The 14,407-nt window shown below is 37.8% G+C and overlaps 1 protein-coding gene across 4 annotated transcripts in view; it reads left to right on the top strand.

The window, feature by feature from the left end:
* CYFIP2 (cytoplasmic FMR1 interacting protein 2) overlaps positions 1 to 14,407 on the top strand; it is a 52,612-nt gene that overhangs the window by 12,780 nt on the left and 25,425 nt on the right. For all 4 annotated transcript variants that reach the window (XM_029287334.1, XM_029287333.1, XM_015832127.1 and 1 more), the window contains 9 exons: positions 3,687 to 3,804; positions 5,142 to 5,261; positions 5,557 to 5,682; positions 5,983 to 6,149; positions 7,939 to 8,086; positions 9,723 to 9,876; positions 10,313 to 10,469; positions 11,164 to 11,260; positions 11,387 to 11,463. In XM_029287334.1, coding sequence (XP_029143167.1) covers positions 3,687 to 3,804; positions 5,142 to 5,261; positions 5,557 to 5,682; positions 5,983 to 6,149; positions 7,939 to 8,086; positions 9,723 to 9,876; positions 10,313 to 10,469; positions 11,164 to 11,260; positions 11,387 to 11,463 — 1,164 coding nt within the window. The remainder of the gene's footprint in view (positions 1 to 3,686; positions 3,805 to 5,141; positions 5,262 to 5,556; positions 5,683 to 5,982; positions 6,150 to 7,938; positions 8,087 to 9,722; positions 9,877 to 10,312; positions 10,470 to 11,163; positions 11,261 to 11,386; positions 11,464 to 14,407) is intronic.

Here is a 14,407-nt window from a genome sequence, read left to right as displayed (position 1 = left end):
TTGCCTGTGAGCCTGTGTCCGAGTGGTTAAATGATTGAACATACGAATGAGTGCTTTGCTAAGGATGTATGTCACCATATAAATTTCTTATTTTCTCTTTGCTGTATCTTGAAAGACACTGATTCTATCAATACAGTTAAATGTACCTTACCTCCCTGAAATAAACCAATTCTTCCTTGGTTCCCTAGCTAGGTCCCCCAGTAAGCCCTGAAAATGAAATGAAGAAATAACTCGTGCAGACAGTGCTGTCTTTTAAATGTTGATTCCTCAAGTACTGCCATCTTTGAAATTGAATGTTCTTCAACCTTAATCTCCCTTCCCTGGTATTTTCCGGTTCTTAGACGTCCCAACATCCCAGGCTGTGAGTTTGAACTGATGGAGTGCCTAAAAGCCCCTATTTTTTGATTTACTAAAGAATCAATTCAAGAATAACTCTAGAATTGCTCTGAAGATATAATTAAATCAGATTGTTTTGCCCTTGAAGTGGCAGTCCAGATCTTTTGGGACCTTTCTCTGCTTGGCTACACAGAGATTATTATCTTTTGATGACAAATCCAGGCATGCAGCTGTTGAAAACTTATACCAAATATAATTCTGTTTTATACCAACAGTTTCCAAGCTCAGTGAACTCTGGCTACCATTCAAAATTCCTGCGTTCCTAGAGTTTTCCCCTAAGTCAGGGAGATTTTGCTCCTAAATTTCAACTTTCTTACTTACTCCTTGCTATTTCCATCGTAATTTCAGCTTAAAATCTCATCCAGTCCTTTGGGTAGTGAGGGATGTAGATTTACCTTCCTCAAGCTTCCTCAAGCTTTCATAATGTTCACCAGTCAGGTAGCTAAATATCTCTAAATAGCAAAGTGCTCATAAATTATAGCCATGAAGATGTGTCTTTGGGGATACAGGGAAGAACTGAGAGCAGATCAGTAATTTGCACCAAGAGTTTATGTGTATGCATGGAGGCCAATATCTGAATACTTGTGTGTATAAGAAAGTACTGACTGAGCGGTTTTGATGAAGGTGGAAATAAATGAATGATTGGATTTGTGCAAGTATGTATATGTGAAATATGCTTATCTGGCTGAAAAATGGATATGGGTGTTAATGTATAGGAGTGATGATATACACTGGCAATATATTTGCATATATTAAATTCAGTGTCTGTACTTGTATGTTGACTGTTATTTGTTTACATGCTTGACGGTTGTGAATGTAGGTATGAATGCTCATACTGTGAACGTGTATGTAACCGAGTGTGCCTGCTCTGGGTAGTTTTTATCCACATTTTTTCAATTGGATAGAAAATCCTCCAGAGCATGAACACAGCACTCTATCTGTCCAAAAGGATTCTCAGAATGGGCTTTAGGCAAGACAATAAAAGAAATGTAGCATAAACTCTAATTACTTCCAACTAGAATTGTTTTCAGTGGAATTGTTCATAGGGATGAATGTGGATCTTGGAGAGCGTTTTTAGTGATAGCTTAGAGGGGAGTTATTTATTTATTTATTTATTTATTTATTTATTTATTTATTTTATTTTATTTCATTTCATTTTGAAGCTGCCCAGCTCCCCCTACAAGGATCCTGGTAAATGAAATCACAATTAAGGGTTAAATTATGACCACCTCTCTTGATATGGAATTCTAGTAGGCAATGCTGTCCCCCTGTATTTCAGGCAGCCTCCCCTGTAGCTATTTCTAGTCATGAAGGGTAAGTGTTGCAGTTCAATTTATTGCAAGACGTAAGTCCAACTATACCGAAGATCACAAATTTGATAAAAGCATTGCTGCATGCCTTTCAGTTGGCAGCTTCACTTTCCATTTCACTGCACAACATGGTGACTTTATTTTGAGATAATTACCAAGATTCGAACCAAATAAATAGTTTCGGTTTCTCAAATTTAGATCACAAGGCCAGCAGTCACAGAGTTATTGCTAATAAAAGACAAACACTAACTACTACAAAAAAGAAATCAAGTTATAATTGGATTTCATTACTGGAATTTGTGGTGTTCGTTGGGTGCATATTTATTTCGTTTTATGGTATCTGACTAATGGCTTCCATACTACATAAATTGTGTATGTTGTTTCTCACTCATCATTCTAACCTTTACTCCTATTGCCAAAATAAGTTGGATTTTAAACTCAGCCCAGTCCATGGAAGTATTTAACAATGTGTGTTTAATCCCATTTCTGATCTATCCTACTACATCCCAATAATCAAACTGTAACCTATTTTTTCTTCTCATCTTTACTTACTAACAATTATTTACTTATTCAGTTTCTAAGCAGACCCAGTATCGCCTCCTGTGCCTCTTTCTCCTACCTTGGAGAAGAGATTATGAACACTAACTTGGCTGTACAACAATTGTGGGGTTTTTATGTTCCTGCACATTCATGCCCTTCTTTTCCTTTTTGTCTCTCTAATTCATTTCCATCCTTGTGGTGAGATGTAATTAACTGTGTTTTTTTTCCCTTGTATGGCCTTTTAATTTTGTGTAATGGACTAGATTATATATGGCAGGCTGAGCTAGTACAGCAAAATATCTGATCACCACTGATAACCTGTTGATGATTTCTTTGGGGGAAGCAGTACATTGAAAGGGTAAGAGTAAAGCATTGGATTTCTGAACACCTGGAAATACAATAGGACCTAATCATCACTGTCAACGTAATTAAGAGAATTCCATCTACTTCAATATAACCAAGGAGATCTAGTCCCAGAAATGAGATTTTAAAATATCCTACTCTTTCCAAATAAGCTGCAAATTTTGAATAGAAAAGTTGGCACTTCAGATAGTCTGCATAAATACTCCTTACTGACATTTACCTAGAAGACTAGTTTCTTTGCTACATTTATGAATAATTTGTGGTCATGTAAAGAAAGAAGGAATGAATGGCTAAGTTCAAACTTCATAGAAAACCATGTTAAAGATGTGTCATTATTGATGTCATCTTAAACTGAGAAATGATGAACCTGTAACTAAGACTTAGAAATTCTAATTTGAGGATTTTATAAAACACTTGTTCATTTGTTACTCACTATGATTCTCTGTGTTATCTGAATAGATGAATCATAGCTTAGACCTTGCACTGGGAGCCAGGAAAAGGAAACTATTCTAAACTATGTTTTGCTATTATTTTTATGGTTGCCAGATGTATCAACTGGCAACCATATTTATTTATTTATGGTTGCCAGTTGTCCCTTATTTATTTCCTAATTCCCTTATTTATTTCCTAATTCAATTTTTAACTTTTTAATGTCCTGTATTGGCATAAACCTAGAATGTTATAAATATATGTTAAATAGATCCTACTTTTTGATTCTAGACATCTTTTCCTTATATACTTTTGTTTACAATATATATAGTTTCTTAAAGACCAGTTCTCAAATTCTGTCATGCACTTATTGACTGAATAATTCCGTTTGTCATCTATGGATCTGCTACTTTTACCCCAAATGTAAAACAAGTAAAATAGACATATCGCATATAGGAAAAATTATGAAATTAAATAACACATCTGCCAACAATTATAGTTTTTAGTTGTCAGTTACTGGGTGAGGATCATATCAAAAGACATTGGACCAAATGAGGTATTAGTAGACCATTGGAGCAAAGTTATCTTGAGTAATAGCTATAGGTTCAGGAATGAGTGTTAACTTAAAGACATTGATTTTCTGCCCAGATGGACATGCACTCAGAGCAGCATCAGTCCACAGTATAACATATGTGAGCAGATGGTACAGATCCGGGATGATCATATCCGGTTTATCTCTGAACTTGCTCGCTACAGCAACAGTGAGGTAAGCTTCCATGAAGGCATGTGTTGCACAATCCATGTGTGAAAGAATAAATGTTGAGTGTGTTCTATGGACAAATCAGGATTGCTGCGATTCTGTGTTTGATTAATGGTGTTGGAATGCAAACAGCTTGCCTCTTGGAGATTCTGGTGTTGAATGTCCAACTCTTGTCTATTCCAACCAACAGCATCTCTCCAGATATTCAGAGTAGAAAGATTTTCCTCATTCAAAACCGTGTAACTCTCTCTGTTCTTCTATATCATAGATATATTCTGCCGTCCAATTCTTATTTACTATTTTGTATAGAAAAGTACATGATGCAATATCCCAGGGCCATGTGCAGTCCTAGCACACCCTGTGTGCTACCTGCAAATTTTTTCAAAGGTTGCCTTTAAATTATAAGTTTTTAAATTTAGATGGTGGTGAAAAATATTAAAAAGTAATCTTTGTAATTCTGTTTTCAACTCAACTTAAATATTGGTTAAACCGAATTAGTCTTTGTTCAGACTCCATCTACTTATTTGAATTGTGGATCCACTATACCATTGAAGAATAAATATGAATCTCCTTCTGAAAACAATTAAGAATCCCTAGGTGTTCCTAGGCCTCCCAAATTCCAAATTGTATCATGCTTTTAGTGCTTTCAGATGATGTACTGTTGAGTGCTGTTTCAACCCAGCACCTGTATAGCTTGGATATCTACAGCCTTTCCCATTTCAAAGTTAAAAAACATTCACAATTAATCAGTGGGCAGATGATCGCCTACACAATAGAGGGCGCTATACTACACAACTATACTACACATATATGAACCCAAAGGAGAAGTTATCCTAGATATTCACTGTTCGTCAAAATGTCTGCAAAAGAATTCATTGAAAGTTGCAATAATTAAGAAATTCAGGTGCATTTTTCTGCATTTTTCTCTGTTTGAAGATCTTCCTAGTTTTATCTGAACGTGCAGGAAACTGGATGAATTTAGATAGTTCAGTGTTATCTTTGAGCTATATTGTTTGGGATACGTAGCTGAAGGGCTAGAATATGAAAATGATTGGAGGAATCATTTCACTTTGATGTCAACCATCTGTGTATTTTATCTCAACAGCATTCTAGCAATTCTGGATTTGTAAGCCACCCAGATTCATTGATTGAGATGGGCGGTTATAGAAATTGAGTAAATAAGTCAATCAATTAATTTGTCAGTTCTTCTCCTCATTATCTGCCCATTGATTAACTCTTGTTGATGAATGTTTGCAATTTCTTGCCCAGTTAATGAAAATAGCAACCTGAAGCAACTACAGGAAAAGATTCCTGAGTGAGACAGATGCCTGCTCTTTTTCCAGGTTGTAACGGGCTCAGGACTGGATAGTCAGAAGTCAGATGAAGAATATAGGGAGCTTTTTGACCTGGCTTTACGGGGACTTCAGCTTTTGTCCAAGTGGAGTGCACATGTGATGGAAGTGGTAAGTATTATTTTTTTCTGATAGATTTATTTGCTGAGTTTTAAGGTAAAGCTGCCTTCAGTGTAAGCCAGAGTCTTGAACAAGTTTTAATTTACTTTCCCTCTAAAGCATGCAAAAACCGAAGAGTTATTTAAAGATGCACGTGCCTGTTTACAAAACCTAACTTAAAGAAAACAGAATCTACATATATTGGAGAAATTATGATATAGGCTGAATTTAGGTTTTTTTCCCCCAAGAAATCAGTGTGTTGGATTTTTCCAACTGGATTTTTCTGTTTTTTCTTTTCTCCTTGAAGTATTCTTGGAAGCTGGTCCATCCCACTGATAAGTTCTGTAACAAAGATTGTCCAGGCACTGCTGAAGAGTATGAGAGAGCTACAAGATACAATTATACCAGTGAGGAAAAGTTTGCTTTTGTGGAGGTAGGTGGCTGTATCCCTCATTTTTGCACCAGGGTAGATAGTTTCCTTGAATGGGATGACTCAAACAATCTTGTATTGAAATGGAATATCGGAGGATCCAGACGTTGCCGTCTTCAGTTTACAACTGTCCTGTTTTCTCCACTTGTTCTTGTATTGTTTTTCTTAGCAGAGAAAGTCCACTCGAATCCAGGGCTTCCAGGGTAACAGTGGAAGAGAGCCTTTGGAATGTAGTCCTGAGATTCCATGCAGATGGGCATGCTGTAGTTAAAAGAGCCACACTGACTATTTTTATTCTACTAGGTTATTGCTATGATCAAGGGCCTGCAAGTGCTCATGGGTCGCATGGAGAGCGTCTTCAACCAAGCTATCAGGAACACGATCTACGCTGCTCTGCAGGACTTTGCTCAGGTGACTCTGCGAGAGCCTCTGAGGCAAGCGGTCAGAAAGAAGAAAAATGTCCTCATCAGGTAACTTAATTGGATTCAGTGTCGATTCCTAGAAGCTTTGTAAATACATGGACTCTAATTATTATTTTTCTGCACGTGTACACCCAGAATTAAATTAGCATACATGTTTCTAAGTGCAGGATTGATTCCATGCATGGCTTACAGAAAATGCCAGGCTGAATCTATAGTATTGCCGATTAAAAGGTAGAAAGGTTGGGAAGTACTTAGGCTGCAAGTGTAGAAAACTGGAGGAAGAATAAGCAGTTCCTGGTTAGGTGGATCAATGGTGTCAAGCAAGGCATTTTCAAATACTTGCTGTCCCCAAGAATTTGTATTTAGAAAATCAACTTTCCAGACAGAATCCACATATGCTGGACATTTGGCCAGTAATGTCTCTCTCTTTCATAGAGAAGATCTTGGGAGAACGTGGATTATAGTCATGTCTCTTATAACCAAGAAGCTTTTGCGGTTGTGCTTTTTAGTTTTCTCCAGCTTCTATCGGCTGTTTGGTGGCAGCAGAGCCTCAGATAGAAAGTCCATACAGAGAATGCTAAGGACAGCTGAGAAGATCATACAAAGCTAGCTTCCTGGTATTCAGGATGCTACTTATAAGCGCTATGTGCTTAGAGCTCAAAGCATTGTGAGAGACCCCACACACCTACTTTACAGTCTGTTTCTGTTGCTCCCCTCTGGGAGGAGGTTTCGAAGTATTTGTAGCAGAACTTTGTTCCCTATGGCATCTGTCTGGTAAACTCGCAAGATTCGTTTTTCTCGCAATGCACATGTATAAATAACCTGAACTAGACTGTTGTTTCTCTGTGTCATATAATATATGTGGGTATATGCATAATTCTGTATTTATTTTTGTCATATTTATGTAGTGTATATCAGAGGTGGTGACCTTTGAGAGCTGAATGCAATGAAATTTCATTTTAATGTATGCCGATTAGTGTACATTCAAAGTGAGAATATGTCATGGTTCCAATAGATGAGACAAACTAAAACAGAACTCTGAGGCTTGAGGTTTCCTTTAAGAACATGTTTATTGGCTACAAAGTATCGTCACTGTCAAAAGTGAAACCAAGACTAAAGTTCCCTCCAAAAAGTAACAGTATTACAAAGTTAAACTTCCAACCCCATAACCTATGCAATCAACTACGTTTCCTAATAGAATAGTTTGGTGGGCTTTCTAACAGAAGGCTCAGCCCCCCAGTCTAATGAACAGAAATGGCCTAGGTTCCCACGGGACAGAGAATTATTTAAGCTAGCAGAAAAATTCCACCATTCCCGTCCCATCCTGGTGGCAACCGAAAACGAGCCAAATGGGTTCATTCAGGTTCATTGCAGAGTTGACACAATAATTATTATTCTATTCTATTCTATTCTATTCTATTCTATTCTATTTTCATTCAATAAACTATCAGAACATTTTGTTTCTCCTATTCTCACCACCACCACCGCTTCCAGCAACGCACACAATCTCTTTGTCTGTGTATATGAATGTGTGTGTATGAATGTGTGTCTGTAAATGAAGACAATCTTCATTCATCTGCTGCTTTATACTGAATGGATTAGCAACTGAAATTAGTCTTTTAATGTGATATGTGATGTTTAACACTTTTACATGACAAAGTAGTAGAGCTTTTCTGTATTAATTAGTGTTGATGCTATCAGGTTTGTATGATATCCCTAAAGCGTCATGCAGTACTTACATAGTTATATTTGTACTTCATATTTAAGTTGATTATTTAGGCTTAGCTATAAACACAGCAATTCAGCACAATGATAGATCCGCTCTTCACCTTCCCAGTGTTCTTCAGGCAATTAGAAAGACAATCTGTGATTGGGAGGGAGGACGTGAGCCTCCAAACGATCCCTGTCTGAGAGGGGAGAAAGATCCCAAAGGGGGTTTTGATATCAAAGTCCCACGACGAGCTGTTGGGCCTTCAAGCACCCAGGTATGTGTTTCTTTATTAAGAAGATGCAGGTTAATTTATCAACCAGATGTTTAGAATAGGTGTTTTTTTTATTATACTGTTCAGTTTCACACTGAAAAAATAAAGACTCAGCTTTCCATCCTTCCGAGGTCGGTAAAATGAGGACCCAGATGTTGGGGGCAATATGCTGACTCTGTAAACCGCTTAGAGAGGGATGTAAAACACTGTGAAGTGGTATATATTATAAATCTAAGTGCTATTGTTATTGCTATGTTGATATGTTGAGGCTCTAGAAAGAGTGCAGAGAAGAGCAACAAAGATGATTAGGGGACTGGAGGCTAAAACATATAAAGAACGGTTGCTGGAGTGGGCTATATCTAGTTTAATGAAGAGAAGGACTAGGGGTGACATGATAGCAGTGTTCCAATATCTCAGGGGTTGCCACAAAGAAGAGGGAGCAAAGCTATTCTCCAAAGCACCTGAAGGCAAGACAAGAAGCAATGGATGGAAACTAATCAAGGACAGAAGCAACCTAGAACTAAGGAGAAATTTCCTGACAGCTAGAACAATTAATCAGTAGAACAACTTGCCTCCAGAAGTTGTGAATGTTCCAACACTGGAAGTTTTTAAGAAGAGATTGGACAACCATTTGTCTGAAGTGGTATAGGGTTTCCTGCCTGAGCAGGGAGTTGGACTAGAAGACCTCCAAGGTCCCTTCCAACTCTGTTGCTCTATTCTATACTTTTTGGCGGTCACTTAACATGTGCTGCAAAAAACTATCATAAAATGGATTGGTCATATGATCCGCCAGCTTTACGACTGTCACATCTTACAACTGTACCGGGAAGTCTCCATTACAGTCATAACTTAAATATCACCTGTATTCTATTATTTATCCACTTGTACATATCAGGGACTTCCTTTCTCCTTTGAAACAGATTGTTATGACTGTAATAGTAGTAGCAAACCTTCTGTGTTCCAAAATAAATCTGCTTTTCCACTGAGATCAAGAAGGGAAATCCTGTTGAGATTCCCATCTCCAAGTGAATTCCACCTTTCAGATTCCTTTGAGCAATAGTACATCCTCAATAGTACATCCTCAGCTGTGGAATAGCTGATATGGACTGACAACCACCTCTCTTCTCAGTTTCCAGTGAATGTCAATAATGTTCTCAAGTTACAACCACAATTGAAACTGGAATTTCAGTCCTAAATTGTGACAGTTGTAAGTCAAGGTACCCATGTGACTAGACCTGATTTTACAACCATTTTTATGGGGAGCTCATTAAATGAATCATATAGTTGTAAGGGCTAACTCTTTCTCCCGAATGTATGGTTTTTGCCAGAAACCAATGTACAACATCAGAAGCTGGCAAAAAAAGAAGCAAATCATGGTCACATGATTGCAGGATGCTGCGACCAGTCATAAATGGAAACTAGCTGCCAAGTACCCGAAAGTGGTCATGTGACCAACAGGGGAGCAGTGTGACATTTTATGACAGCACATTCCCAAGGCCCTTATAAACATTGTAACTCCAAATTGTTGTTAAACAACTGGTATTAAGTTGAAGATTACCTGCACTATTATTTGTACATGATGAGTATTATTACTTACAAAGGGATTACTGTAATAACAACCATCAGCATATCATTTCAGCTTTATATGGTGAGGACCATGCTAGAATCCCTCATTGCAGACAAGAGTGGTTCAAAAAAGACTCTTAGAAGCAGCCTGGATGGACCAATAGTTCTGGCCATTGAAGAATTCCATAAACAGTCCTTCTTCTTTACACATCTTCTCAATATAAGTGGTAAGTAGCAACATCAAGCCTGAAATAAATAACCTAGACAGAATTAGCTTGTCAAGAGTTAGTTTGTCAATAATAGCCAGCTCTGGAGCAATGAATTTTCAGTTCATTGTGATTATATTAAAGAATTATTAGAACTGGGTGTGAGCTTGAAATAAACTGTTAGTCAAATTGTTTAGTTTTTTTTAAATAAATCATGATCTTATTCTTGTAAGAAAACAGTCTAATTTTATATATTCATATATTCAATTTTATGGGTTCAAATATGCTGTTACATTATCTCCATGTAATATTTGTAACATGGAGTTGTTGTATTCACACACTCTGCAATTTATTTTTTTATGCTGTATGCATTAAACCTGTCTTGCAGTTTATTTTGTGGAATATTATATGCTTTCACTTAACACTTTTACATTGGGAAAATGTTTTATGTTTTCAGAAGCCCTCCAACAGTGCTGTGATTTATCCCAACTTTGGTTCCGAGAATTTTTTCTGGAGTTGACCATGGGTCGCCGAATTCAGTTCCCTATTGAGATGTCAATGCCATGGATTCTAACTGATCACATCCTGGATACCAAAGAACCCTCCATGATGGAGTAAGAACTCCAGGATGATATATGCAATGTATCTGTGGGTGTCTTTGTGATAATACTTGAAGGAATTTGATTTAATTCAAATTCAGCTTTCTGCTCGTGACAGGGAGCAGTAATCAGTCTCCCTGATCAGATTCTGTTGCATCTGCCAATCTCTTTTGAAGGATAATTTACTTTTATTTATTGCATGTGGTCTAGTGGTACCCTCACCAAGAGGAGTGAACGGGCTGAAGTGTTCTTAAATGACAATCTGTTTCATATAGCATAAAGGAATTATGAAGTGACTTGTATAAAGAGATTTTTAAGGATGTAAGGAAAAATTGATGATAGGAAATAATTTATGAGCAGTCTAGTAGATGGGCACTTGGCTGATAGATGCTAATATAAATGTTGCAAATGAATGAATTCATAGGCAGTTGCGATTGGCTGGATTCCATTGTGGCAGGGCTTACAAAATACCATTTTATGCATGAAGAAATTTTTTTATACAGCCAGAGGGATTGTAAGCAAATATTGATTCTTGATGCATACAATTAAGAAAGCTTGCTTTAATATTGTATCAAATTTTATGCATGCTAACCCCAAACCGCTGGTTTTTAAATTAAATTGCATTTTAGAATTTCTACAATAGTTGAGACAAATGTTTGCCCAAAGATGTCTCTGCTGACAGATAATGAGCCTATTTCATTCATTGCAGGTATGTGCTCTACCCACTGGACCTCTACAACGACAGCGCATATTACGCTTTGACCAAGTTTAAAAAGCAGTTTCTCTATGATGAAATTGAAGCAGAAGTGAGTTCTCTCCGCATTATTTTCGTTAATTATTAATATCAAACATTTGATTTGTTTTACTTATTGCCTCACTTCAACTTTTATGCCTGTTATTCTAAAGCCCATTTCTGGTTCTTTTTCTATCAGGTGAACTTGTGTTTTGATCAATTTGTGTATAAACTGGCAGATCAAATCTTTGCTTACTATAAAGCAATGGCTGGCAGGTATGAAGCCTCTGTTGGTTTGGGGAGCATTGCATCAGCTATTCATGTTCTTCTGTATGCATAAACTAGTTCCTGAGCTGAAGGATGTGTGGTGACATTACAAGAAGTAGACATAGCTGGAAACTGATGGGAAAAGATTGTTCATACTCAAACATGATAGCAGTAATTCATGGCAAACCTTTGCATAGCATTGCTTCTTACTGAGTGATCAATCCTTCTTCAGCAATTAAAAATCAACTGGTTGACTAATATCACTAAAATCTGTTTTACATCAGGAAAACCAGTCTCCTTTACTATCAAAATGGTAGCTGCTTCTAGACTATTTCATCTTTCCACGTATGATTCACATAATTAATTTGGCAATTCACATTGTCTTGATAAATTATTGGTTTTGATTTCTGCTAATGAGCCAATACCTTTCCAATGTAGCTTAACAAGAAATCTTAGATATTGGAAACATTCTTTCCACGACCAAAAAAATCAAGTTTTCAGATTTATATTATGATGATGATTATAGTAATAATATTCCTGACTAACCATCTTTTCATACTAACACTGAATGAACAATATATAGGAAATAATAAGACATAGGTTCTTGTAACCCTACTCAGAAAAGCATTTAAAATTTGTGGAGAGAAAGCAAGAATTGCTTCCATGTCAGTTTCTACCTTCAGCCTTCTTCTGTCTTATTTGTTTCTTCATTATCCCTTAATGCAAGCACTAGATCTTATTATATAGCTGTTCTTTTCACTGACATCTTGAGAATAAGTGAATTGCGGTAGTGAAGAGGCAATCAAGTAAAGATTCTTATGAGTATTTTCCATTTGCAGTGTTTTACTGGATAAGCGCTTCCGGGCTGAATGTAAAAATTATGGGGTGATTATCCCTTACCCACCATCCAATCGCTNGATCCCTGTCTGAGAGGGGAGAAAGATCCCAAAGGGGGTTTTGATATCAAAGTCCCACGACGAGCTGTTGGGCCTTCAAGCACCCAGGTATGTGTTTCTTTATTAAGAAGATGCAGGTTAATTTATCAACCAGATGTTTAGAATAGGTGTTTTTTTTATTATACTGTTCAGTTTCACACTGAAAAAATAAAGACTCAGCCTTCCATCCTTCCGAGGTCGGTAAAATGAGGACCCAGATGTTGGGGGCAATATGCTGATTCTGTAAACTGCTTAGAGAGGGATGTAAAACACTGTGAAGTGGTATATAATATAAATCTAAGTGCTATTGTTATTGCTATGTTGATATGTTGAGGCTCTAGAAAGAGTGCAGAGAAGAGCAACAAAGATGATTAGAGGACTGGAGGCTAAAACATATAAGGAACGGCTGCTGGAATTGGGTATGTCTAGTTTAACGAAGAGAAGGACGAGGGGGGACATGATAGCAGTGTTCCAATATCTCAGGGGTTGCCACAAAGAAGAGGGAATCAAGCTATTCTCCAAGGCGCCTGAGGGCAGAACAAGAAGCAATGGGTGGAAACTAATCAAGGACAGAAGCAACCTAGAACTAAGGAGAAATTTCCTGACAGCTAGAACAATTAATCAGTAGAACAACTTGCCTCCAGAAGTTGTGAATGTTCCAACACTGGAAATTTTTAAGAAGAGTTTGGACAACCATTTGTCTAAAGTGGTATAGGGTTTCCTGCCTGAGCAGGGAGTTGGACTAGAAGACCTCCAAGGTCCCTTCCAACTCTGTTGCTCTATTCTATCCTATATGGTGGTCACTTAACATCTGCTGCAAAAAACTATCATAAAATGGGCTGGTCATATGATCCACCAGCTTTACGATTGTCACATCTTACAACTGTACCGGGAAGTCTCCATTACAGTCATAACTTAAATATTATCTGTATTCCATTATTTATCCACTTGTACATATCAGGGGCTTCCTTTCTCCTTTGAAACAGATTGTTATGACTGTAATAGTAGTAGCAAACTTTCTGTGCTCCAAAATAAATCTGTTTTTCCACTGAGATCAAGAAGGAAAATCCTGTTGAGATTCCCATCTCCAAGTGAATTCCACCTTCCAGGTTCCTTTGAGCAGGCCTACTCAATAGTACATCCTCAGCTGTGGAATAGCACATATGGACTGACAACCACCTCTCTTCTCAGTTTCCAGTGAATCTGAATAATGTTCTCAAGTTACAACCACAACTGGAACTGGAATTTCAGTCCTAAATTGTGACAGTTGTAAGTCAAAGTACCTATGTGACTAGACCTGATTTTACAACCATTTTTATGGAGAGCTCATTAAATGAATCATATAGTTGTAAGGGCTAACCCTTTCTCCCGAATGTATGGTTTTTGCCAGAAACCAATGTACAACATCAGAAGCTGGCAAAAAAAGAAGCAAATCATGGTCACATGATTGCAGGATGCTGCGACCAGTCATAAATGGAAACTAGCTGCCAAGTACCCGAAAGTGGTCATGTGACCAACAGGGGAACAGTGTGACATTTTATGACAGCACATTCCCAAGGCCCTTATTTATTTATTTATTTATTTATTTATTTATTTATTTTGATTTATATCCCGCCCTTCTCCCAACGGGACTCAGGGCGGCTCACAACATATTTAAAAACATAGACATATTTACAACCCCCACCAGATAAAACCAAATTAAACCAATATTTAAAGTTGTGTAGTTAAAATTATTCTTAAAAAACCCGATTTAAAATCCTCCCTAGGCCAGGCCCGCTTGCTGGAAAAGCCATGTCTTGAGGGCGCGGCGGAAAGTAAGGAGATCCGGAATCATCCGGATCTCGGGGGGTAGTTCGTTCCAGAGGGTGGGGGCACCCACAGAGAAGGCCCTCCCCCTGGGGGGTCGCCAGCCGACACTGCTTGGCCGACGGCACCCTGAGGAGACCCACTCTGTGGGAGCGTACCGGTCTATGGGAGGGAATCTGTGGCAGAAGGCGGTCTCGGAGATAGCCAGGTCC

Source organism: Protobothrops mucrosquamatus, unplaced genomic scaffold (genome assembly GCF_001527695.2).
Source record: "Protobothrops mucrosquamatus isolate PMUCROS unplaced genomic scaffold, P.Mucros_1.0 scaffold_306, whole genome shotgun sequence".
NCBI lineage: Eukaryota > Metazoa > Chordata > Lepidosauria > Squamata > Viperidae > Protobothrops > Protobothrops mucrosquamatus.
This window is presented reverse-complemented; position numbering and strand designations above follow the sequence as displayed.